Below are 27,554 nucleotides of genomic sequence, written 5' to 3' on the forward strand. Positions count from 1 at the left end.
AGGGAAGTTGGGAAAAAAAAAAGCGTCTTAAGAATGAGTAGAATGGTATACTCACTTTTTTTTTTTATAATGCCGTTTTCTTTCTTTTTTTTTCCAACTTTCCTCGTTTTTCCAATTCGAATATCTTAGTGAATATTGCACTTAAAAACGTGGGGGTTTTTTACATCTGGGGAGTCAGGGTAACAACTTTTTTTAATCGGGTTTTTGGGCACAGGATATCCATATAAAAAAGGTTTTTTTATTGTAACTACGCAATCCTCTTCGAACAATGGATGACATATCAGAGTAATGCACGTTATTTATACTTTTCCTAACTGGAAGTATACCTGTAGGATCATCGGTTCACCAGTAAAATACCATGCGCCCTGTTACCTATGCACCCTGTATAAAATAGTTGCTAAAGAGTCCCTGAAAGTATTTCCGCATGGCTCCATGGTATTTACTCAACGGGCCCCGCTTCTGATAAGGGTGGCCCTGTCTTTCTCCCTCTCTTTTTAAAGAGAATGCCTGGCAGCAAAAGGGACGTCAAACTGGCAGTCCGCGACTTCCCAACAAATTTCGAAAAATAAATTATTTTCATTCAAAAAAAATTAAATATTTTCTTAACAAAAAATATGAAAAATTCACGCCGAAAAAATGTGAAACACACTGAATCGACAGTGATGTCTATTCAGTTATATTTATGAAATAAGCTACTTTCAGTCAAACTCAGATTAAACGACATCGAAGATCCCACGAAATTTTGTTGAGGTTGACGTTTCTGAGACCAGGCAGAAAATGCATGTCTCAAAAATGTGCAAGCATTTTGTGATATTTTTCAATTGAGAAATACTTTAATCGAAAGAAAACGGCAACAGCTGGCAATCTGCATGACCAGTTGAAAGGAACATCAATTTTATTGTACTTGATGAAAGCTCGAATATCCACACACATACGTGGCTCAAATTACTGTTTCTTTTGGCCTTGCGATGAAATACAAACATTACTGAAAGGTTCTAGGAAACGTTTTCTATCCATGCAACCACAACAGGGAAACATTTTTTGCCGCCGTGGTAATATGTATCAAAATATTCTCTTCAGAAAAATTCCAAGCAATTCAAAAAATTCTAATTCATCTTCTTATGAACAAACTCGTAAACAATGCGAAAGGATGGTACACCAGCACAAGTGGCTGAAAAAAATATAAATTTTGTTCAAGGACTTTCAGCGAAATTGCTGAAAATGTATCCAGACATTCTTAAACTTTCTTTCAAACGAGCGCAACTCCGGTCTATCGCCACAGGCACTTTACTACCGATTGAGTTGTGCTGGATGTATAAGTGTGTGTATTTAACAGTCTTGAGTACGTATATAGATGGGATTCGACTGTATATCAACAGGTCATAATATTGAAAGGAAAACATATATGACAGTCCTTATATGAAAACATGTGAGACTTATCCTACCAGCCATTGTAATGGAATGGTTCTTATAACTTGGGGATCATTGCAATGCGCATCGGCTGAATTTATTTTTTTTTTGTCCATCTTGTATAACAGAAAAATACAAATTTTGGCTACAACAAAATTGTTTATTCTACTCATCACTTGGCAAAAGGAAGGATTTGGAAAGAGCAAAAAAAAATGCTTAACTTTGAACAGTATTTAATTGCCAAACTTTTACTATTCTTAAAAAAATCTTTTGCACAAAGACGTTAAAATCATCACCTGCTGAGTATAATCAAAGAGTACAATGGGATTAACCTACCAGAATTGGTATTATTCAAATCACTCACATACAGTTTAATATGTGTTTTATGATTGCAAGCCATAAGAGTTGGTTACAAGCAAAATGACTAATTTTGAAAAGCATTTAAGTGTCTGTTAAGATGTTTTTCAATCGTCAATGACACATAAATTTTAGTTTTACTCATTGCTCTCTCGCCAAAAAATGACTTAATCATTTGAAAAGTCTTGAGGAAGAATTTTCCTAGTGGGACCCAAAAATCAACACTTGAAATCTGCTATTCAAAGTTCCACAACTTTTTGTTTAGAACAGAAAACCTTGAAATAATGAATTAAGAATGTATGTTCTGCATGTTTGATCTCAATGAAACTGGTTTTTGTTGGTTGGCCAAATTGTACAACCGGAACTAGATATTTGGTCAGCCAGGGCAAGCAGAAATTTTGGCATCCCCCCCTCTCCCCATGTAATACTGAAGGAACGGTCAAAGGGTGAGCTTGTCTCTCTCTTTCTCATTCTGATTCAGAGCCAAGGGCACCAGACCTGCCTGCTTCCCCTCCCTAATTGCAACACTAGTTACACATGATACTCTTTCCTTACTCAACAGGGAATGATGTAACTATAACAGTCTGCAAATCACTTTTTGAATATGTGAATAAATATTTACCGTACACCATTACAATCAAAATTGTATACATATAAAAATTTTATATATTTTATTATAACAGGAAGTGAGTAATAGCAAGTAACAGGGATACCAAGAATCAAGGAAATAAAAATTTTAATTAAATAACATTCCTCAATATTCAGAACTAAACACTACTAACTTCCATCTATTGCACATTGAATAACAGCATACTTTCCAGTGGTCATCCAGCTCAAACTGATTTCATCTAAACGCTCTTTGATGCCTGGCTCCAAGCCACTAACAACATCTGCTTTCACTGTCCTGATTGAGCATAATGGTGCAGGTAGAAAGCCACGAAGTGAAGTTATAAATGGGATAGTTACTTTCCACTTACGATCAGATGTCAGTTTCCTATAATTCAAATCACCCTTAAAAATTATCAGATTACTTTCACTCAGTTTATCGTACAGATGTGGATCAACGATTTTCATCTCACTATAATCGTGGGGCAATGTCCAGAAATGTTCCTGCTCGATTACCCATTTGCCACTCGTGAAATTATCTTGCCATTTCTTGGCATAATTAACAGTTAAATCATCCTGCTGACTTTTGAGAGTTTCTAACAGAAAATCGATATCAAACTTCAAAGTATCAGAAACAAACCAGGGTATCATTTTCACATACAGATGAACTTCGCCAATCATTTTCAAAGAATCCAAGAATTCTAAAAGGCACAAGTCAGTATACAATTCATATCCAGCATTATCTAGAACAATATCTAAGCGAACTCGACCATGAGTTTTACTCGCAGCACTTTGCAGTATTTTCCATACATCTTGTGTTTGGTTTGATATTATATAATCCCTAAGAGCACTAAGCTCAAGCAAACCTGTGCTGTTATGTCTTGCATTGCTTCCAGCAGCTATGGATAGATCAAAACGGTTGCCCCACAGACTTATCTGCAATTATAAAATGAAGTCAATCACAAGTTATTTAGAGATTTTAAAAATCAATTAATAAAGCATTGATTCCATCATTCTATATAATTTCATAATAAATAAAAATACCGATTTTAAAAAATGAAGATTTAATAAAATGATTCTTGTAAAGGGGAAAAAACACTATTAATTTGTGTTAGAATAAAATCTGTATATATATATAAAACCGATTTCTTCATCCCTAAAAAATCTAACCAGAACTTAACCTTATTTTGCTTTCTTTGTTAACACTTTGTTAACCAATCCATGAACATCTGATGCAAATAAAATCACCAACAGTTATAATCATTAATGAGAAATTTATATCATGAAATAATTCTTAAATATTCAAAAATGATGATTTGTACTTCTGAGAACAATGTGAAACCACTGAATCCTCTTAAATGCATTCTCATTTGGAAATGCCCATAGCCTAATGTGAAACTCTGCTGCCTCTGGATATAATGATAATCCTCTACAACAATATTTTTTCTTCATCCACAGAATATTATTATATTGAGACTTCATTGTTATATTTAGACTTCACTGTATTGATTTGAGAAATGCAAAAAACCATGATTGTATAAGTCTTCAAAGCAGAATATTTTGTAGCGTTCTGCGATGAGTCTTTATTTGATTGAAAATGTATTGCAGTAAAAATTACCATATTAGTGTTTTCTACACAGAAGAGTTCTTTTTCATTCTCTTATTAAAATTATTCCTGAGATTTTTCTGCAGCAGCGGTGATTGTTCTACGATGCATGTCACAGTTTTTGTTATATTCTGCTTTCAGGAATGAGGAGTCTGCATGTTCATTGACATCAGATTGTACTACTATTAAATGTATTAAATGTCATCTATCAATGCGAACATGGCAGACAAATTTTTGTATGAAGTGTATTGTTGAGCTACTACTACTGTGTTGCTGGGCTGCCAGCTCTTCGTGGAGAGCTGGCAGAATGTCAAGGACGTTGCAGGTGCGTGTAGTGCCGACGGTTCGAAGACGTTGGTTGCTGGTGAACAGATTTGGTCCAGAGACATCTATCTCGGACATACGTAGCATACTGCAGAACACACAACTCGAGTACGAATGCGTTAAGCTGAACACAAGGAACTCAAACAACTATGTATCTTTTGTACTAACAACTGTCAATAGTGATTGGGATTCATTGAGTGATCCATTACACTGGTTATCTGGTATACACATCAGAGAGTTTTTTGGTATTCCCAGATATCTTCTGGAGGATCCAGCTGGAGATTGTACTATAACGGAAGCATTGGCCGGTCATAGGGACCATGGCCCCCACAAGGGGTGGGCTGACAAGGCTCCAGCCCTGGGGCCCGGGACAATTTTCACAATTTTTTGCTTTTTCGCGTTGTAAATTCATTATGAAGGGGCCCCGTGAAAGTCTGGTCGCAGACCCGCAACCAATCCCAGTCTAGGGGCCCTGATAAGGACACCTCTAATCAACAATGACTGTATGGACAAGATTCATCGTCAATTTCTCCAACAAATGAACATTCATCCAATTTTAAATCAAGGGTTACAGGCATATTCATGAACCCCAGAAGTATTGTGAATAAAATTTGTCGATTTCTATTACTGCATTCAGTCATACGAGGTCGACATTCTGTGTATAGCAGAGACGTGGTTACATTAGTCAGTCCCATCTTCCTGGATATGTCTACCAGGATACGATACGACCGAGAAACTACTGCGGGAGGAGGTGTATGCATTATTATTTGAAGCAGCCTGAAACCTAAACTGGTAAACATGCATAATTGAAATCAAGATGTTGAGATAATATCGGTGGATATAAAAAGCGGAAATAGGAAGTGCAGGCTTATTACGGCATACGTTCCACCAAATAAAGCATGTAATTTAGATCATTTGTATGAGTTTTGGAGAGAACTAAGGCATTACTGCTCTGCATGCTTTCCAGTGATTTTGGTTGGGGACTTCAGCATGCAGGAAATTGATTGGATAAACGGGAGATTCTAGTCTGAATTGGAGTCACAGTTCATGTCAATATCAGAACTAGGCCTTGTTCAGTTGGTTGATTTTCCCAGGAAAGGGAAAACTTCTTAGATCTTCTGTTTACTACCGATCCTTCAGTGGTCTATGACATATTTATAATGTGTTAATTGCATTTTTAATTGGGTTGCTGTCTTTTTGAAATATGTGACATCCATATTTTTATGGGCATCTTTTTCTCAGCCACCTCGTTGGGCATTTTGCCTGTTGTGGCGTTGTATTTGTATTTGTATTGTATATATGCACTTCCATCCTTCTGCAACAGCGATAATCCACTGCACTTGCCGATACACTTCTTATTGCATATTACAACAGGATTAGATTGTCAATCAACACTAAACTATTACAGCGCAGATTATCCACGATTACCAACTATTGTAAAAGATCTGCAGAACCAAGTACTAGCTGGAAATATCTCAGCTGCGGACGCTTTGCCAGCTCTATTTCTGCTGTCTCTTGAACATGTTCCCCGTCAAATGAGATTTAGAAAAAAAGACAAGGTTTTACGAATGCTAAACAATAGAAAATTGCATGCTTGGCATCAATATACACTGCTGGCCACCGTAAATGCAACACCCTGAAGGAAGCATGCAAATAATATGAAATTTACAACATGCATTAGGGGAGGTGAGATATGCAAATGATTAGAATTTCAGCGCAGACGCACATCACGCGCGCCTGTGGCGCCACTTCAAAGCGCTATTCAAGGCTTGGAGATTTCGACGATTTGAAGTACGGCAATTGTGTTTTTCATGTGTTTTTTTCAAAAAAACGATCAATTATGCCTCGTAGAAAACAGCGATCATCTTTTGATCAAGTATCCGAGTTCGACAGAGGAAGGATAGTGGCCTACCGAGATTGTGGATTATCTTTCAGGGAAATCGGTAGTCGTGTTGGACGAAACCAAACAACTGTAATGCGGATATGTGATCGTTGGATGCAGGAGGGTACGACGGACCGACGTGTTCGATCGCATCCACCTCCGTGCACCACTTCACGTGATGACAGGCGTATTGTGCGTATGGCAGTGACGGATCGCTCAGCCACATCACGAACCATAGCACAGCACATTCAGTCTGTACCGCATCATCCAGTGTCTGCGCGTACCATTCGACGCCGTTTACAGCAGAGTGGTCTCTCCGCAAGACGTCCATTGCTTCGGCTACCCTTGACGCAGAACCACAGACGTCTCCGCCGCCAATGGTGCGATGAAAGAAGGATGTGGACGGCACAATGGAATGAAATTGTCTTTACTGACGAGTCACGCTTCTGTCTGCAACACCACGATGGTCGGATTCGAGTCTGGAGACACCGTGGAGAGAGGATGCTGAACAGCTGCGTTATGCACCGCCACACTGGTCCTGCACCGGGTATTATGGTATGGGGCGGTATTTGATATCACTCCCGCACTCCTCTAGTACGCATTGCCGGTACTTTAAAAAGCCAGCGCTGCATCTCCGAGATGTTGGAGCCAGTTGTCCTTCCTTACCTTCAGGGCTTGCCCACAGCCATATTTGAACAGGATAATGCGCGACCACACGTGGCACGCATTGTCCAAAGGTTCTTCGTCAATCGCCAGATTGAATTGCTTCCCTGGCCAGCTCGCTCTCCGGATCTTTCGCCGATAGAAAACATGTGGTCCATGGTTGCTCAACGATTGACCCAGATTACATCCCCAGCTGCCACACCAGATCAACTTTGGCAACGCGTGGAAGCTGCTTGGTCTGCTGTATCCCAAGAACACATCCAAAGTCTCTTTGAATCAATGCCGAGGCGTGTGGCAGCGGTGATCTCTAACAATGGCGGCTACTTTGGCTACTAATTTTGGCAGGAACCACACTTCACAGAAGTCTATAAATTTAATCATTTGATGCTTGGTCAACATGTTATCTACAAAATAAATATTGTTGCAATATCTCTTGTCTTTCTTGGTGTTGCAATTTGGGTGGCCAGCAGTGTAGATCAATACCTAGTCAAACCACTAAAGAACAATACGAGGTCATGGCTAGAAACTATGAAAATTACATCCAAGAGAAAGAGAGTTTACATCTCTTCAACCTCTATAAAAACCAATATCATAACTTTTTCCACAGAGATGCCCGCACCAGACTTAAAGTATCCCGGGGCATACCAAATCAAGGACATAAAGCTCCTCGAAAAGCCACAGAGGTAGTTCACTAAACAAATACCAAGCATGAGCGGTCTATCTTATTGCCAGAGACTTCAATTTCTGGGTTTACGCTCGCTGGAATGGTGTAGAATCGCTGCAGATCTGAATATGTGCTACAAACTAGTCCACCAAATTGTTTATCTACCATCGAGAGAACCTTTCTTTGAGATCATAGACAGGCGAGTTAACCTACATAGGCATCGCTTCCAAATAAGAACACCAACGGCCAGAAGAGATTGCTTTTTCCACAGATATAGATGCTGTGTGGCGAAAATATGAAACAGTCTTCCATCAGAACTTGTATGCGCCTCCTACACAAGATTTGCTTCCGCTATTGAGGATTTTGACTTGACTCCATATGCGAAGTGCTTCCCTTTCTGACTTATTTTTTCCCTTCCAGTATAAGTACATTTCATGCCTTCTGGGGTTATTGTAAATAAATATTTTGTAGCAAAAGAACAGCTTCCCCAAATTCAATTCAGAAATCATATCGAGAAAAGCTTCCACAAGTTCAAAACGATTCAGAAGCAATTGAACCACAGCCTTGGGAGGGGAAAGATATAAGGCCATCATTGATGCTCAAACAATCACACAGCCATAATTAGATTGTACTGGCTAATTCAGATTAATTATATTACAGAGTTCACAGCAAAATCTGATTGATCATTTCTGACCAAAACTCAGGAAGAAAGAATTATAATTCAAAATCTTAACCTTCTAAATTTCCTATTTTTGGTTTTATATAGAGTTGGCTCTTTTTTTTCATTCACAGAACTTCTTTCTGACTTTCTCTGACCATTTTAAATTTCCCGGACTGTTCAGGTGGCTGAGAACCCTGTACTATGTGCAGTGTATGAGATTATGCAATGTAACGTTATTACAAGATTATATTACCTCAAAAAATTTTCTCAATTCTTCAAAAACTATTTTATCATCTTCAGCAGTACTTGCCACAGCCACTGATTCATGCAGAACAGCTGCTAGAGCGATTATTTCTGGGAGCAAAGGAATCAGTGAATCTTTCTTTTCATGACAGAAGGGATCATAACTTTGAAGTGAGGAGCTGGAAAAAAACACTGAATAAATATTCCAAACTTCAAACACAATTTCAAAAGTAATTTGAATTTCAAGAAGAAATTCTTGAAGTTTCTAATATCGTATCAAATATGTATTGCGAGTCACATGAATATAGCGACTTTTTTTTAGAAAATATGAATGAAAGCAACATATATAAAAGTTTTAACAAAAAATTATAAAACTAACAAATACTTGTGGAATAATTTTGGCATGTAAAAAATACATAACAAAATTCTCAATCTGATTACAAAAAAAAAACCTCATAAATATAAAGACAAACTGAATGCGTAAGGTCTTATGAAGGAATAAGTGTTTTGTAAATTTCTAGAGAAATAAATACAAGTAATTAAGGGCAAATAAGTGTGTTATTTACAAAGTTTTTTAAAAAAAAAAAAAATGGTGGAAAGAAAAAACAACTGGACATTCAAGAAAATTAACAGAAAGAGGTAACCGTGCTATTCTTTAATGCAACAAAAATTTGTAGCATCAGTATAATTTTGGTTTTAAATTGAAATAATTGATTGATTATTGTTTGATCTTAACTGAGATTGATTGGGGCAATTTTTCTTCAAATGTGGGTATGACAGGTAATTTAAGATTTCGCATATTTTGTCAGGATCGAATTGACACTGAATGCTCTGCTTTTATCTCCAAGAAGTATTATTTATGGTTAGTGGCAGGCAGTACTTTGTTAGTTGAAAATCTAGTATCCCTAATTCTTTGAGCAAGTGGAACAATATTAAATTTTTTTTGTTTTGAATGTTTCACTTTTGTGCTTTTATGAATGACTCTTGTCGCCATGATAAATTATTAAAAATTAATTTGTTTCCAATATCAATCACCCACATAATGTTCTCAAATTACAGCAGCAGCACTCAAATTCTATAATGCTTGTAGCATCAGTTCATTTGCATGCACTACACTGACTTTGGCATGTGAAGCAGAAATTATATATTTTTATGGCAACTGCAGCTATGAGCTTCCACTGCCTAATCTTTGTTTTTTGGAATAGTTTAACCAAGCACACAAGCAATTAATTCTTATGTTGTACAAATTTATGGTAGAGTAATAAAGACTACATATTAAAACTGTAAAATGTAAGAAATATTTAGTGCATTTTTTCAAGGAGGCAATTAAGGTTTTAAGGAAGTGAAGCCCAAGGGACAAATGATTTTAGTATTTGAAAACAGTTAATAAGTGTGTGGAACCGCGTTCAGTAAGTTTTGACAACATGCAAAAAATAATTTTCTTTTAGTACAGACCAAAGAGAACAACAGATATGAAAAATTAAACAATTAAAATTTTAACAAAGATAAATCCTCTGAAATCCACTAGGTAAGAAAACAGAGGAATTCAAGTCGAAACATGGACTAATTGTGAGTGTGTGTCACTTGTAAAACATCACCCAAATATGACAGAGTTATTTAATTGTCAGCCAAGCAAACAACTATTTGTTAGTGCAAGAATTATTAAGTTATAGAACATCTACTGTTAAACGCGAAGGCATTAGTGTTATGGTATGGGGATGTTTCCTTTGCTTATGGTGTTGGTCCTTATATCTTCTGAAAAACACCAGGGACTGGTTCAAAAATTGTCACCATCTTCAATAACCACATGTTGTCATTTACTATATGACACATGCCACTATGATCAATATTCAAGAACATCAATGACTTCAAATATAGCTCAAAAGTTGTTGGGCATTGCTTGAAAAGCAATGTGAGAGTTTTAGGGTGTGATCAAGTCTGAGAACTGATTTGAATCCTATCAAGAATTCATGAATTGAGTTTGATAGACAAATCCGAGCCAGAAATTATCAGAATTCAATAGGTTTTTTTTTTTTTCAATTGCATGAAAAAAGAATGCAAAAGAACAAGAAAAAGTACTCACTGACCAGGAGTCAAGCAAGCTTATTGAGTTCATCTCAAAAACGTGGAAAGCACTTTTTCAATCCAAATTATTTCCAACAAAGTATTGACTTATTCAATTTCAATTATGGTGTCTATTGCATGACTGATTATTGCATGACTGCAATATTTGATTATTGAGTAATTTTTTTGCTTTTTGTTTGTTTGTGTCAAGACTTTTCATTCAACACAAAAGTAAAATAAAATTATCTAAATTTTTTAAAATAAAAAAGTATTAATTCTTTATTCATAATAGTATGTAATGAGATTACTGTTGTGTTCTTACTGTGTGTGTTTCATATGGTAGATTTCATTAAAAAATTAAAATATGAATTTTGTAGACAAATTTATTGTTGTCAAAATACTTCATCTCTCTCTCTCTCCCTTGTAACTGAAAAAATACCTATCATTATATATTAGCGCTACTGAATACTTATTATTATACAGGGTGATCCGAAAGTCACGCAATCTATTAAAAAATAATTTTTTCCTCACATTCGACTGAATGTAAATGGAAAATTGTTTCATAGATGGCAGCACTATACTTTTCCAGATGGAAAGATATTTCGTTTTCTCAATGTGCACTGATACTCTCAGTGTCTCTTTGTTTGTTGTATGATCAAGATGATTTTTTGCCAGCAAAGAATTTTCATAATTGAACAATATTTTTCAACTCATTCATTTGAAGCCATTATTGAGGCATTCAAAATGAATTCTCAAATGTTTCTGTCCCCAATAATACAGCAATCTTCCGATTGCTGCCCTCATTTTCAAGAAACTGGAAACGTTGAAGCCTGCAGTCGAAGTGGCCATCTGTCTTTACTGAGCCAGCATGAAATGCATGAAATAAAGGACAAAATGGTGAAATCACCTTCAAATATTGTGAGAAAGTTGGCATCACAGATGAATACGTTGTATGCTACTGTTCACAGAGACTTAAAGAAATTGGAGTTTGACACCTATCGCATTCGGTTTGTTCAGGAGTTAAAGCTCCTGATCAGATCAAATGTTTGCATTATTGTCAATAGCTCAGATCCTTCATTGATGAAAATGGTATTGATAATCTTGATTCTATGTTTGTTACAGATGAAGCCTGGTTTCATCTAAAAGGTTATGTTAACAGCCAAAACAGCAGAATATGGTGGTGAAAATCTGCACGTCTATCATGAAAAACCTCTGCATTCAACAAAAATTGTGTGTGGTGTGAAATTTCACGACGTAGGATAGTGGGTCCAATTTTTTTTTAAGAAACAGTGGATAGCAAATTGTACAAGAATATTATATTCCAATTCATCACACTCTTAGAAACAAATGAAGAGAATTTTTCAAAAACCACCTCCTTTCAAAAGGATTGTGGGCATAAATATCACCACACATGTCACCCCCGATTTTTTCCTGTGGGGACACCTGCCCCATGTATACAAGAGAATAATCGCCATTCCATTGATGAACCGAAAAAAAACCCATTCAATTGGAGATTGAAAAGGTAAGTGCGCTTACACTGAGAAAAGTGGCCAGAAACATGGCAGAAAAATATGTGCTTGTATTCATGCAAAAGGCCATGCATTTTAAACACTTGTTGTGACATTTTCAAATAATCTTTGTTGTTGCATTCATAAATGTTGTTTCACTTGAAGCAATAGCTTTTTGATTTATTTTTTAATAGCATTTTAAAAATAAAATATTTTAAAGCAGGTTGCATGACTTTTGGATAACCCTGTATATTATAGCGCTACTGTATATCTATTCCTTCCCTTGAATTACCTCAATTCAAAAGCCTCTCTTATCCTCCTGTACATATAGCATTCAGAGTACAGCCATGGAGAATCGAACCATGCAGGCTTGAAACCATACAAATGCTGCTGCTGTTCCAAATATGAATTCCACAAGCACACATCAGGTCCATTACTTTTCAGTGGTCGTATTGGCTTGTTTGTAATCATCTCACTTCGAAGTTCCGACAGCCTCCCAATGATGCTTTTAGTTTCTTCTCCAGCATCCTGTTCATAAAAATTATAATTGTAACTACATAGTTTTAAAGTAAAACTGAAAGAAACCTGAATGCAAAAAGAATACAAGGAAATGGTAAAAAATAATAGCTGGATGCTTATATTTTTAACACTCCATTAGTCACACATGTATCTAGGACATACATGTACGTGAAAGTCGTAAATTGCTTCCCCCACCCCATCCATTACAACGAACAGAATGTTAAAAGAATAATAACATAGAGCTTACAAAATCTTACTCAAGACATCTGAGACACGAGATATAAAGCACAAAAACTCATTGAACTAAAAATGTGCTGCAGCAAATGAAAAACATTCAAAAAAATTTTACTGTGTATATATAAACAGGCATTACCGAGTTAACACACTAACTGTTATACAGCTCGTTCATGGACAACCAACCAAGAACTCATCCAACATGTGAAACGACACTGTACAAAAACTGTGCAAACTGTTCTGCATTGTGGTTTTGGTGTTGATCCTCAAATGTGAGAGTGTCAAATTATACAAGAGTAAATACGGTATATATTTTGTCAAGCACTCTGCAAACACTGCATTTATTGAGTTAAACAAGATATAGTGATACCTTGGCTAACAAAGATTTTTCACACAATATTTATACCTCGGCTTACGCGAATACGGATTCAACTAACAAGCATTTTGGTTGATACAAACCAACACAGCGACGTTGTGAGCAGAATTTTCACGCCATTCGTCACCAGAATTATTATCATGTAAACCTAATTGATTCATTCCCATCTCAGAATATTTTTCCATATGTAACCCATTTCTTCGAGAAAAGATTTGAATCATTTCACGTAAAATGAAAGATTGAGTTAACAGAAACTGAACTGAAAAAATAGAATGGCCTATACTTGGATGCTTTCAGAGCACACATCCTTTCAATGCACAAGAATATTAGCATCAAACCTGATATTTCAGAAGATAATTTTTTCCCTCGGCACGTATTGGATACCGAAATGAGCAGATAAAATTACAAATGTATAGGGAGACCTCTATGAACTCGACTAAGCTATACATAATATACACTGCTGGCCACCGTAAATGCAACACCCTGAAGGAAGCATGCAAATAATATGAAATTTACAACATGCATTGGCGGAGGTGAGATATGCAAATGATTAGAATTTCAGAGCAGACGCACATCACGCGCGCCTGTGGCGCCACTTCAAAGCGCTATTTAAGGCTTGGAGATTTCGACGATTTGAAGTACGGCAATTGTGTTTTTCTCGTGGTTTTTTCAAAAAAGCGATCAATTATGCCTCGTAGAAAACAGCGATCATCTTTTGATCAAGTATCCGAGTTCGACAGAGGAAGGATAGTAGCCTACCGAGATTGTGGATTATCTTTCAGGGAAATCGGTAGTCGTGTTGGACGAAACCAAACAACTGTAATGCGGATATGTGATCGTTGGATGCAGGAGGATACGACGGACCGACGTGTTCGATCGCATCCACCTCAGTGCACCACTTCACATGATGACAGGCGTATTGTGCGTATGGCAGTGACGGATCGCTCAGCCACATCACGAACCATAGCACAGCACATTCAGTCTGTACCGCATCATCCAGTGTCAGCGCGTACCATTCGACGCCATTTACAGCAGAGTGGTCTGTCCGCAAGACGTCCATTGCTTTGTCTACCCTTGACGCAGAACCACAGACGTCTCCGCTGCCAATGGTGCGATGAAAGAAGGATGTGGACGGCACAATGGAATGAAATTGTCTTTACTGACAAGTCACGCTTCTGTCTGCAACACCACGATGGTCGGATTCGAGTCTGGAGACACCGTGGAGAGAGGATGCTGAACAGCTGCGTTATGCACCGCCACACTGGTCCTGCACCGGGTATTATGGTATGGGGCAGTATTGATATCACTCTCGCACTCCTCTAGTACGCATTGCCGGTACTTTAAAAAGCCAGCGCTACATCTCCGAGGTGTTGGAGCCAGTTGTCCTTCCTTACCTTCAGGGCTTGCCCACAGCCATATTTCAACAGGATAATGCGCGACCACACGTGGCACGCATTGTCCAAAGGTTCTTCGTCAATCGCCAGATTGAATTGCTTCCCTGGCCAGCTCGCTCTCCGGATCTTTCGCCGATAGAAAACATGTGGTCCATGGTTGCTCAACGATTGACCCAGATTACATCCCCAGCTGCCACACCAGATCAACTTTGGCAACGCGTGGAAGCTGCTTGGTCTGCTGTACCCCAAGAACACATCCAAAGTCTCTTTGAATCAATGCCGAGGCATGTGGCAGCGGTGATCTCCAACAATGGCGGCTACTCTGGCTACTGATTTTGGCAGGAACCACACTTCACAGAAGTCTATAAATTTAATCATTTGATGCTTGGTCAACATTTTATCTAAAAAATAAATATTGTTGCGATATCTCTTGTCTTTCTTGGTGTTGCAATTTGGGTGGCCAGCAGTGTAAAATAAAAAGATCTTCAGTATCTCATCTTCTTGCAAATTCTCATTTATCCAATTTTGAAAGTTGTACCCTTTAGCCTTTGGTCATTTTGTCTTTTTAATAGCGCTTCTTGGTGTTTTAAAAACTAATCTTTAAATTTTTGACATTACTCGGAACCATTTTAGAGAAGAAAACATATTGGAAATTGCATTTCGACTGATGAATGTAGTTCCGGGAAGAATTCACTTACTTAGATGAGGTATCACTTCATAGTAACTGAATCTGTTTGACAGAAAAATAAATTTCAATTGAGACATAATGATTCCTTAATAAATATGTATTAGGGCCTTTTTATTCTTAATTAAAAAAAATAATGAGACTTAATGAAATAGTGAATAATAATGAAAAAATAAAGATGGAATTCTTTATGGAATGTAAAGGGTTAAATATTCCTTACTGACAAAATTTTTGCTTTTTTAGAACTGATGAAATCAGTGGTATAAGAAGTATATTTTTTAGAAAATAGTAAATGAATTTGTATGGCGCATCTCAAAAACTCCTGCGACTCATAGTTTAAAATCTAAAGACAGCTTATTGAAGGATAGATAATTTGTAATATAGTGAAATGTCTTTAAAATGGTACTCAAGGAGTATTGAAGAGAAACACGTTGTTGCTAAGATGTTATCAATGGAATATGAAGTAAAACCTGTCTTTAACAAAATCGCAAGGGACCAAGATTATTTTCATTGAACTCAGGTTTATGCTCAACAAAGGTTAAGTTGACATAATATGTACAATTATGTAGCAATCTTGTATGTAATTAAAATAAACCAAAAATTAATTAGTTGAAAATAAATAAACTAAATAATTGAAAAATAAAGTAATGTACATAATTTACTCAATAATTACAAGATATTTATAACTCAATATATATATGATACATTATTAATTAAAAAATACATACATACTTACTTTAACATTAGAAGTATTCAACAGTACATTACATACATTAACTATTTGAATCACTGAATAGTGAGTAAAAAATTGAAAACAGTACTATAAATAAATAACTATTCATTTTTTCCAGTAGTCGATAGGGAAGTCAAATCTTCCCGTTAAAAAGTTTCGACACTGAGAGCAACAGGCCTACAATGGTACAATTATTCAATCATCACACTTCATTCATAGAAGAATTCAGGGCAGATGGCATCAACTACACATAAAAGCATTACATAAAAACAATCTTCACGTTAGGTTCACAACACATGCACACACATTCCAGCATGTTCCAGTTCGTGAATAGTAGCAGTACCAGCGCATGCATAGGTAAGCAGTAGTAGTAGTAGAGCCATATTTATAGTTTTGCCACCCTTTTCCCATTTTAGTCTAATTTTCTTCACTACTCTTTTCCGGAATTTGCCACCCTGTGCTATAACCCGCTTGGCTTCCCTCCACTCCTACAAGTACATTTGTGTTTCTGAGTCACTTTTTTGATCACTCCTATGCTTACAAACTCTTTAATTCACTCTTTTAGTCATATGCTTGCACACGCTCTAGGCCACTCTTTTGTTTGCTTGCTAATGGTTCCTTGCCAGGTCACTCTTTTATGTTAGTTTATGTTTCTTTTAGTTCATTTACACATACACTAGGTTATTCACATGCTTTCACGCACTCTAGGTCATTCTTTTGGTCATTTACATGCTTTCACGCACTCTAGGTCATTCTTTTGGTCATTTACATGCTTTCAATCACTCTAGGTTGCTCTTTTGTTCATTCATATGCTTGCATGTACTCTAGGTCACTCACTGACCAGGTCCCCTGCTCTGTAGGTCATTCACATGTTTGTATGCACTCTAGGTCACTCCTTTTTCATTCACATGTTTGTATGCACTCTAGGTGACTGTTTTGGTCATTCACATGATTGCTCAAGCTGTAAGTCACTCTTTTGCTCACTCACGTGCTTGCAAACTCTACATATGGCGTACCAAAATCACACATCAAGTATGGCAATAGAGTTTTTGCTAATATACGGGTGGATGGTAGAACCCTCTACTCTATGTAGTCACATTGGCGAGCAGAGATTGCACAAAAAAATTTTGGTAGATCACTTCAACATTTTGTATGATCCCTATGTCTATTGGTCCCGAAACACTCGTAGTGTTTGTGTGAAATTTTCCATTAAGAGGGTACAATTTTCTTTTCCATGTTAGACAGGTTCTGTTTAATCCAGGTTTTTTAAATATGCATTTAGGAATTGAAATCACTGGATCAAGATTTTTTTCTGTTAAAGACAGGTTTGTGCTTAATAGAAGTCCATTAAAGACATGGTTCACCATATTAACACTATAAAAAAGTGCATTGGGACCAAAGAGTAATATTATGCAGGCAATTATTGACATAGGGCATATAGGTATCAAGGTGTTTCAAAAAAAAAATCACCAAAATGAAAGGGCAATTCAGGCATATGCTAACAATCCAAAATCACATAGGAACATGGGTGCACAAATGCCATCAATAGTCACTACAGGGAGTTGTTGCATCACATGCTTGTGAAGCAATCGAAACTCACGCAGGTGCATGTGCCCAGCAACAAACATAGGAAAACACACATGCTAAATTCTATGTCTTTTTAAAAAGAGTCGAGTCCTTTTAAAAGCATTCGTGTACAAACACCAGTTTCGTCCCCAGAAGAATTGATAGGAAGAATCATTGAAGTAGCAGGATGTGCTTGAGATACACCAGATATTTTTGAGAAGGTTTCGCAGTCCATACAGCGTTGATGCAATGCATCTGGCAAAAACTTTGAGCATCTACTGTAGTAGTACTGTGTTCCTAAATAAATTATTGTAGGATTCTTCTTCATTCTTGTATTGCATATTATTTTGAATGACATCTGCTGCTTCCAGATGGCGTTTGCACACCTACCTATGTTTCTATGAGATTCGCTACATCAAAATGTGATCTTATCAACACTTTTCATTCTTTTTTTTTTCTTTTTTTTTTTCTAAAAAAAAAAAAAAAAAAAACACTCTTTATGAAGAGTGTTTTTTTCATCTGTGTGTTTTTTTTCATCAAAGTGTTTCATTCATCTTATGAATGAAACACTTTTCATTCATAAGATTTCATTGATGGTGATACAAATCCCTATCAGAATATTAACCTATGATCGATAGTAAATCTCGTCTTTGCTTTGTATGTGGCCGAGTTTTTTTTAGTTCATGAACTAAAGCATACACTTTACGATATCGTGTTCATGGGTGTTCCTGCAGATTATGGGACTTTTATCTGCAAATCTCAAATCAGCAAAATCTATTATAGTTGTGAATGGCACACTGGGGTTGATTATGTATAAGAGAATTTTTATCCATCGAAATAGCAAAATTTTCATGGATAGATCAAAATTTTCCATTCCATATACAAATAACTCAAATATAATACATATTTCTTACTTCACCAAAATCTTTAGCAATAGTTAGGTGCTCTCTATGCAGGTGGTCGATGACTTTAATCAAAATTATGGGTAACCGATCTTTGATGGTCATATAAGCAAAGCTTCTGCAAGGAAATTTGAAAATGCAAAAAAAAATTAATTGCATCTCACAAACAGAAAAACTTTCTAAGTTAATTAACAGGATTAAAACTAAAGAAAATTTCTATATATTTTTACAGTGGGTCCTGCTAATAACATTTTTCAAAAAATTGTCATGAAAAATATTGTAAGCAGAGAAAACGCTTCAAAGGTAGAAATTTTGATGAGTGTTAGGAAGAGTTGGGACCACAAAAATAAGTCATACAGTAAAGCCTGTCTTCAATGGCATTTCAAGGCACCAAGATTTTTCCCGTTGAACACAGGTTTCCGCTTAATAAAGGTCCAATTGATATAACGCGTAAAATTGTGTAACGATCTCATGTGTGAAATAAAATGAAAATAAATTAATCAAAGATAAAGTAAATAATTTAAATATATATAAAATTAATAATTAGTCTATAATTACTAAATGCTGTATTTAGATTGTGACAACATCTGTATAAAATTCCAACCTACACTGTTAATTTTGTCATCAGGGCAGTTGCCCTTTGCTCCTCTCCAATTAATTCCGGCCCTGTTCAGCCTTGCGATCACGGAATGTGATACAATTTTGTAAGTCTTGCATATCATTTGGAAATTCAACCCTTACACTGATTTTTTCCGTGGAAAAGCCTGCTTTACCGAAAAAATTTGTTACAATTTCAGGAAGTAACTGCTTATCAAAAGCACAGTATCCAGTTAGCACCTCCTAGAAATAGAAGGCCTCTGCACTGTTTGCCAAAAACCTCATTCAGACTACCTAGCAAGTTTGCCACATTATGAAACACAGCATCTTATTTTGTTTCTTTTTATTTTGGCATAGAATCTTCATGATTGGCTCGCAAATACCGCATAATGATTGGATGTGGGACATAGAAATCTCCAATTCTGAGCCTGATCATTTCTTTTCCTCACAACGATGATACTAACGAGCAGAGAATTATTTTTTCCTGAATATTTTGAGGGAAAATGGACCACTTACTGACGTCACAAGCAGACCGCAGAGGCCATCTATCTCTAGGAGGTGCTAATCCAGTACAGAGACGAACTCACATTTGCAAGAATAAATCATTTTTGTGTACTACTTTATAGAATTTTGTATGATCCTTTGGTCTAATGGTTGTCAAAAACAGTGTTTGAGTGAAAATTTCCGTTAAAGGGTACAATTTTTCTTTCCATTTCTGTGTTAGATAGGTTTTTTAATGTGTATTTTTGCATTAAAATCACGGGACCACAATTCCTTTCCTGTGAAGACAGGTTTAACTGTACTAAGTGAGGAAAACGTTATAAGAGGGATCCACTGCACATCCTTCAATACCGAACAAGATTGCAAAGACAAATTATATAATAATGTTCATCGATTTTTATAGGCTAATTCTTTGAGCAATTTAATCGGACGTTTCATAAAATTATTATGCCCAATATAAACAGACTTCAAAATTTAAATTTGTTCATTTATTAATTAATTTTTTCTTCTCTTCTTATTCCACTCACCACAACTCAGTTTCGACTGCAGTGCCACACAGCCTTCACTATACAAAATCAGAGAGGAGTAACACGAGTCCCTTTGATTTGCCGACGGGTTCTCCTAAGTCTGACATTCATCTAATGTACGTCACTTGGCTAGCCATGAAATATTATGTGACAGTCGCACATAATGATGGGAAATCTCTGCAATCCAATCAAAGACATTGCATAGCATGTGTTTAGGACCATGTTTCGAACGTCACATAAACTCTAAATGTGTTCCTTGTGAAAATGAGGGGAACAGCTTTGGTATAAGGGACACACCAAGTTGGCAGCTTTTTTCCGACAATAAGTTGCCAGCGCCGCCACACTGGATTGTAGTTCTAGAATGTTCTTTCTATACAAAAAGCTGTTCCGAAAACTTGAGCCAGGTGGTGCTAGTTGTTGTTTGTAAGCAGCTGAGTGACACAGTGGTAAGATGCTCGTCTTCCACTATGAAGGTTGCCATCAAGGTCCATGGGTTCGAATCCAGCCAAAAGAACATCACACACACCGATAAAGTGCTTTACCTATCACACCTGGGACGACCACCGATAAAGTGCTTTACCTATCACACCTGGGACGACCACCGATAAAGTGCTTTACCTATCACACCTGGGACGACCACCGATAGATGGTGCCTTCATTTCCCACCCAAAATAATAAATATATCAGAAAAATACAACCTGATGGAAACATAATCCCAGTGAGCCAAGACAACGACACATTTAGACAACGGAAAACGAAATGTCGCTACTACAAATACTATTACCCAAAAGAACACACCATTTGAATCTCCCGCGTTACTAGCGCCACCTGGAATGTAAAATCTAAAAAAAATCACACCACAGTCTAAAACCTGGCACCATTTTGCCTGCCTTGGCGACTTCCGGTGCCCTTGGCGATCTGGATTATACTGCATCTGTACAAGCTTTTTTTTTTCTTTGTTTCCCAAACGTTATCCAACTTGACACCCACTGGAATAACTCTGAACTCCGTTTTCCCGGCACTTTTTTTCTTCGGCAGGAAAGACGTCCGAAAGTATGACTGTTCCACACTTAGCACGTCATCCTTTAGGACATTTTTCTCGCCAAACAAAAAAAACGCCAATACATTGCCAAGAAAGGATTATACTATAGCTGTTTCAATAATTCACTTACTTTTCAAATTTCCCCGATAGCGGTTCGGGAAGATCCACTTCGGTAGACATCACGAATCGATATGGGTCGACCTTCGCCACCAGAGGAAAGGGCTGTTGCGGACCGACCGGGGCACCTGGGAAATGAGTTACTTCAGAGAGAGATCGCTCAAAAATTGGCGGAGAATCTGAGAAATGAAAGTTGGCGTCAAAAAATAGAGGTTTAACTACCGAAATATCCCAAACTGAAACTAGGATAAATGTTACCTATATAAATACGACTGGTCTTGACTTGGTCTTGGTCTTGGTCTTATTATTCAGGGCTCTATGCTGCCAAGGCTAATCCCTGAAGTGAAAGGGGGGAGAGAGGGAGAAAAGAAAAGAAAAAAAAAAAAAAAAAAAAAACCACAGGTAAGGCATATGAAAAATACAAAGTAATACAACCATCAAGGAAACACAAAAATTTGACAAAAAAAAAAAAAAAAACACGAAAATGGTGATGAGCGGGAAGGAGAGTATGATTTCTTCAAACCAAGGGGACGATCTTGGTTACAAACAAAATGCTAATGATATGTAGTCCCTTGATGAGTGTGTGTAGAGAAAAAATGGAACCCAAAAAACCGAAAAAACAAAATTACCAGCGATTACATAGAGTAAGGAATTCTTCTAACCTCTGAATCGCAACTTTAGGAGAAGTAGAAAGAAATTTATTCCAATTGTTTATTTGAGGATGGCAAATATTAAGTGTCTGATTCCGAATATGAGAGAACTTAGAACAGTGAAAAAGAAAATGCTCAGAAGTTTCCAACTCACCACAGTGTGAACAGTTTGGACTATCCAGTTCGTGTATAAAATGTAAATAAGTGTTAAGAGGAGCCCTATTAACAATGAGTTTGAAAAACAAAATTTCCAACTTCCGAGAAGAAAAGAGATGGGAATACTTTTCACAGGACTTATAGAAGCCAGAAAATTCTGGAAGTAAACTTCTCTGAGAGACTGAATTTGAGTTTTTAAATTTCTGGTGAAAAATTGCACGAAGGTCCTCAGGGTATATGTGCGTAGGAGAAGGAGCCTGTACAGAAGAAGCCATAAGACGAACACTTCTATCTATTATTTCATTTAAAATGATGCCTGAATGACTAGGAACCCAGATAAGTGAAATATGTTCTGAGAAAGAACTGGCCCAGTTTAAATGTGAATGAAGAAGATGAATGACAGTGTGAGAACGGAAAGAGAATGATTTCAATGCCAACAAAACTGATTTGCTATCCGAAAAGATCATCATACATTGTTTGTTATTAGGAAGAAATGTTTTTAAACACATTGAAATGGCCAAGGCTTCCCCTGAGAAAATTGAAGAGTCAGGATGAGCAAACCAAGTTCTAATAGTATTTTGTGCAGGATAGTAAGCACCACAAGAAACATATTGTTTCTTTGAAGCATCTGTTGCTAGTATTATTGTATTTGGATCAATAGAATCCAGAAAACTTTGAAAGAGATGTTGAACACCTGGAATTTTGGGGAATTGTTGAAATAAAATTGAATCTGTGATAATAGAGATATTGTCAGGCCGCCAAGGCTCATTTGGAAATACTGGTTGAATAACAGGCAGTGGAAAGAACTGACAGTGTGCCAAAAATTGGTCCATTTTGTTTGACAAAGGAGGAGCAAGTTTGTTAAAACCAGTATTCAAAAGGTTGGATGGACCCTGAGTAGGAGAAGCAGTTGAGTTAATGCAAAAATTGGTGATCCTTAAGAGTAAGAGATCCTGAAATTTAGGAAAATCAAGAATCATTTTCATTTTGTTGATTCTAGTGGACCTTGGCAGGCAGAGAATTGAGCGCATGACTGAATTATAAATTGTGTTAAGTTTAAGAAGAGAAGACTCAGCTGCATTGAGCCAAATGACTGATCCATACCCAAGAATACCTGTAATAATGTTTCTGAACACCGGTTTGATAAAACTACATGGAATATTCCTCGAGGCATGATTAATGGATTTGCAAATGTTTAGACTATAGGTACCCTTAGAATGAAGATGATGAATGTGTTTTTTCCAACGTAAAGTGCGCTCGAAGTAAATACCTAAAATTTTAATAAAAGGGTCATAAGGAATGGGAATATTGTCAATGACAAAAGAAGGAAAGTGAACATTTCGTTTTCTCGAGAAGATGGAGAATTTGGATTTCGTTACTGAGATATCTAAAGAGCTATTTCTGGCCCAACAAAGAGTTTGCGAAATGGATTCTTTCATATTTAATTCTGCTGTAGTACCATCATCTGAACTCGTATAAAGGAAAATATCATCAGCAAAAATAAAAATACTTGTATGATTTGGAATATATGTGACTATGTCAAGTGTAAAAAGAGCAAAAAGGATGGGAGATAATGAGGAGCCCTGTAATAGACCACAGGACGGAGAAAATATTTGGGATTTATCTCCTCTCCAATCAATGTAATGAGATCTATGAGTCAAGTATTCATAGAGCCAATCAAGTATGAGACCTTGGAAACCCATCCTGGCCAGTTTGTGAATTAACAAATTGTGCTTTACAGAATCGTATGCAGAACGAATATCCAATGCCAACAAATAACTGGTTTCCTTCCTTTGAAAAGACTTATGAATGTTAAATACAATGTCTCTGAGACAAGCTTCTGACCCTGTTTTAATTCTGAACCCATAAAAACATGGAGGAAAAATATTGAATTTCAATGAGATCCAATTTAGTCTGAAAAGAATTATTCTTTCAAAGATTTTGTTAATTGTATTAATAAGTGTCAAAGGACGAAAGGATTTCGGCTCAGATGGTGATTTACCAGATTTGTGTATAAAAATGATTCTGCCCTCTTTGAATGAGTGAGGACAAGTTGAAGTTTGCCATAAATTATTAAAGGGTAATAAAAGTTCCAGTCCCTTTTTGGGGAGATGATTGAAAGTTTTAAGAGGAATGCCATCTGGACCTGGTGTATTTGATCTGCCAGACTTGATAGCTTTCATGAGTTCACCTTCAGTGAAGGAACTATTAGTGGTGTCACAAAATGATCGAGGTGGGCCAATAAACAAGGAACAAGGAACATCATTGAATGTTGGAAAATGATGAGATTTTAGAAGAGCTATTTGGTCTGAAGGAGTTACCACATTATTCTGAGCAGTAGAAAAAATATGGTTGGAATTATCCCATGACTTAGAAGCCACATATTTATGTTTACGAAGAACTGAATAAATTTGTGAAGGGGAAGAAAGTGGCATTATCTCTGAAACAAAATTTTTGAACCGAAGGATTCTAAGATGACGCCTGAAAATGGCAGCATGCTGTTTGTAATTGATTAAGTTTTGAATGGAAGGAATTCTACGATAAGTACGGAACAGACATTTCTTTCTCTTAAGTAATTGACGTCCATCCTGATCAAGTCTTAATTTGTAAGAGAATGTTTTTTGTTTTTTCCTATAGGATGAATGAACTGCTTGTTTGATCTGGTCATAAAGATTATTATAAATTGATTCCATGTTGATCTCTTTTAGATGAGCGACAACAGTAGGCCAGTGAATGGAATGTTTTATATTGATGGCAGCAAGACGGTATGAGGGTAAAGAAATCCGAATTGGAATATGATCACTATTGTAAAGAGAAGCAGTTGTAGACCAGATCAAATGACGATTTAAGTTGGGAGAGCTGAAACACAAGTCAATATAAGATGCTGTAGAACCTCTATAAAAGGTTGGGCATTTGGGAGGAGAAAGGCAAATGTTATTTTGGAGGATCCAGTTGTATAATTGATTGCCCGCACTAGAGTCGTGATTACTACCCCATGCTTTATTATGACAGTTCATATCAGCAAGTAATAAAAAATCACCAGAAACATGTGAAATAGCCTGGTCTAAAGGACCTGATGAAAAGGGAGAAGGAGGTCTATATATGTTGATTAGGAAAAAGGATTTATTGTTGATAAAAACTAGCGTGATAAGAATTTCCATTGAGGGATCACAGAAGGACCACACCAATTTAGAGGATATTGAAGAGCGAATGGCTGTAATGATACCACCACCTGAGGAGTAATTCCTGTCAAGACGATAAATATGGAAACCAGGAAGAAAGAATTTTTTGGACGGAGAGAGCCATGTTTCCTGGAAAACCAGAATATCAAATTTATCTATAAACTGCTTAAGAATTGTAATTTTTGAAGAGATGCTATTGACATTCCATTGAAGGATATTGAAATTTCTAAAATTAGGCATAAAAAACTCAGTGTTAAAAAAATTACTGCACCATGCTTACTACTGGGAAATTAACTTCATTTCCACAAAACATAAAAACATTAAGATAACCTTATATGACGTCGACTTGACATGAAAATCAAAAAAAAAGGAGCTGATTAAGCTCTTCAAAAGAAAAGTAGTTGGCAAAAAAAGGGGGGGAAAAAAAAACAAACAAAACCATGATTTCATTCACTTTCCACTGCTCTGCGATGGAGATCCCAGTTCACGAGGTAATTTAGATTTACCTCCTCGAACAGGGTTAAACTGAATTGCATCAGATATTAAGTTCTCCGGTGAGCTAGGCCTCTTTCGAACATTTCTCGGATCCATCAAATTAGGTTGAACACCCTCCATCAGGGACTTCAACATGTCGGGAATAACCTCTTTTATTGCTTGTGTGATTGCTTCCACAATAGACTGCTTTGTTTCTTCAACAAGTGCCTCCCTGAATTTTTTTAGTTCGGAAGAAACTGCATTCATTATGTCCAATTTAAAAGACTGAAAACTATCCGAAGAAATTGATGAAGCTGTTACTCCTGCATATGAACTGCTGGATGTTCTGCATGCCTGTCTAGCAACATGGATCGGGACATTTTTAGTTAACTTGTAATTCAATACTCTCACTTCGTTTTGATACTTAGGACAAAGCTTATCAGTGGGTAGATGATTTTCAGAGTTACAATTTTTACATCTTTTCACACCTTTACAGTCCTTGGCAAGGTGATTTTCACCACAATAAAGACAAAGGGGGGATGATAACCGGCAGAACTTTGTTCTGTGAGAAAACTGAAAACAACGTAGACAAAGTTGGGGACGTTCAATGAATAGATCAGGTCTGAATAATTGGTACCAAAGTTTAAGTTCAGCAGGCATTGAAGAGCCCAATGACGTCACTATAATTGAAGTTGTAGGTTGTTTATTACGAAGAATTCTACGGATATTAAGTGGAGTAAGATCATTATGTTCCAGCTCCTGGGCCACCTCAGAAAGCTCTACTGATGTAGGAATACCTCTGACGATGTATCGTGAGGACAGCGAGTCTGTTAGCACACAAGTCACAACTGGGATATCACCAAAAGATGTAATTTTCAGAGCCTCTAACGCAATATCGGTTGACGATGTTGAAATCAGAAGGTCTCCAGCACGAGAAAATCTTACTTCTTTAATTCGATTGGTATCCGAAATTTTATTAGCTATAAAGTCTCGAACCTTTTTCGGGTTTGAATCAGGTATAGGGGTCGAGCCATGAAGTTTGATTGTGATATCTTTGTCAAAATCGGAAGCCAGCTCAAGTATGGTCTCTCCAGAAAGATTAGAGCTCCAAAATGGGGCGTTGTTGAAAACCGAATCCGTGTATTGTTGTCCATTTTCATTAGTTTCCATACTGTTCGTCATGACTAAGTACTCTTGATAATTATCCTTCAGTGTAACATACTAAGGTCACCGTGAGGAAAAGGTGAAAATTAGTATTGGACGTCAACTGGACCAAAAGCCAACAATGTGGCTTACCAAGCCTCAAAAAATGTACTTATTGAAGTAGGCCTAAAAATACTCTTGACGCTACTATTATCAATAAATTACTTAAATATATATTTTTCAAAACCACAAAATACAATATAGAGATAACCCTAAACACTAAAATAACCAAGCAAAGTTAATTTTCAAACCAGCTCCAGCTATCAACCTCACACAGGTCACCTGATCTTGACTAAATCAGTTTGCTTCGAGAGCCGTACGTCTTTGACCTACGCAGTTCCATAGTGGGGTGGGAGGAAAAATATAATATTTCATTCTTTGAAGTATTCATTGCCATCTATTTTTCAAAGATTATACTAGTTCTATTTCACTTTTTTTCATTAGATGGCAGCAGATGTCCTATATTTAATTGAATCACATTTTTTAGGGTTACGATGAAGTGACCATACATCCCGTATTTCCCGGGACAGTCCCGGTATTTTATATATTTTTGGCCGTCCCGACTTTTTGGCAAAAGTATCCCGGTTTTTCCCATATTTTACACGAAGCCTACTTGAATTTTCGTTCTTTATTGAAGTCACAGATTAAAATGTTTTTTAAACTCATAAATTATATTATGATAATTACTATTATATATCAGAATATTAA

At 36.7% G+C, this 27,554-nt stretch overlaps 1 protein-coding gene across 3 annotated transcripts; it reads right to left on the minus strand.

The window, feature by feature from the left end:
- Positions 1-2,423: 2,423 nt before the first annotated feature.
- LOC149078996 (damage-control phosphatase 1-like) lies at positions 2,424-27,192 on the minus strand. Of its 3 annotated transcripts, none has more exons than XM_089241243.1 (7): positions 27,098-27,192; positions 21,440-21,518; positions 21,195-21,360; positions 18,410-18,515; positions 12,281-12,516; positions 8,427-8,595; positions 2,424-3,309 (listed from the first exon to the last, which is right to left on the minus strand). In XM_089241243.1, the coding sequence occupies exons 3-7, from the start codon at positions 21,242-21,244 to the stop codon at positions 2,545-2,547; spliced, it is 1,326 nt and encodes a 441-aa protein (XP_089097369.1). In that variant the 5' UTR covers positions 21,245-21,360; positions 21,440-21,518; positions 27,098-27,192; the 3' UTR covers positions 2,424-2,544. The 3 variants fall into 3 exon arrangements, with proteins under 3 accessions (XP_089097369.1, XP_089097371.1, XP_089097370.1); XM_089241245.1 differs by having other exon boundaries at positions 21,195-21,309; positions 27,098-27,183; XM_089241244.1 differs by having other exon boundaries at positions 27,115-27,151.
- Positions 27,193-27,554: the final 362 nt, after the last annotated feature.

Source organism: Pholcus phalangioides, unplaced genomic scaffold, assembly GCF_987345545.1.
Source record: "Pholcus phalangioides strain wild (caught in Gottingen) unplaced genomic scaffold, Ppha-v1.0 ptg000013l_1, whole genome shotgun sequence".
Lineage (NCBI taxonomy): Eukaryota > Metazoa > Arthropoda > Arachnida > Araneae > Pholcidae > Pholcus > Pholcus phalangioides.

Coding starts and splice junctions, on each gene's coding strand:
- LOC149078996 (XM_089241243.1), bottom strand. CDS start 21,244: ATGTCTACCGAAGTGGATCTTCCCGAACCGCTATCGGGGAAATTTGAA. Junction 12,517..18,409: donor TTGCTAAAGATTTTGGTGAA/GTAAGAAATATG, acceptor TTTTATGAACAG/GATGCTGGAGAAGAAACTAA. Junction 8,596..12,280: donor AGAGAGGCTTTTGAATTGAG/GTAATTCAAGGG, acceptor GTTTTTTTCCAG/CTCCTCACTTCAAAGTTATG.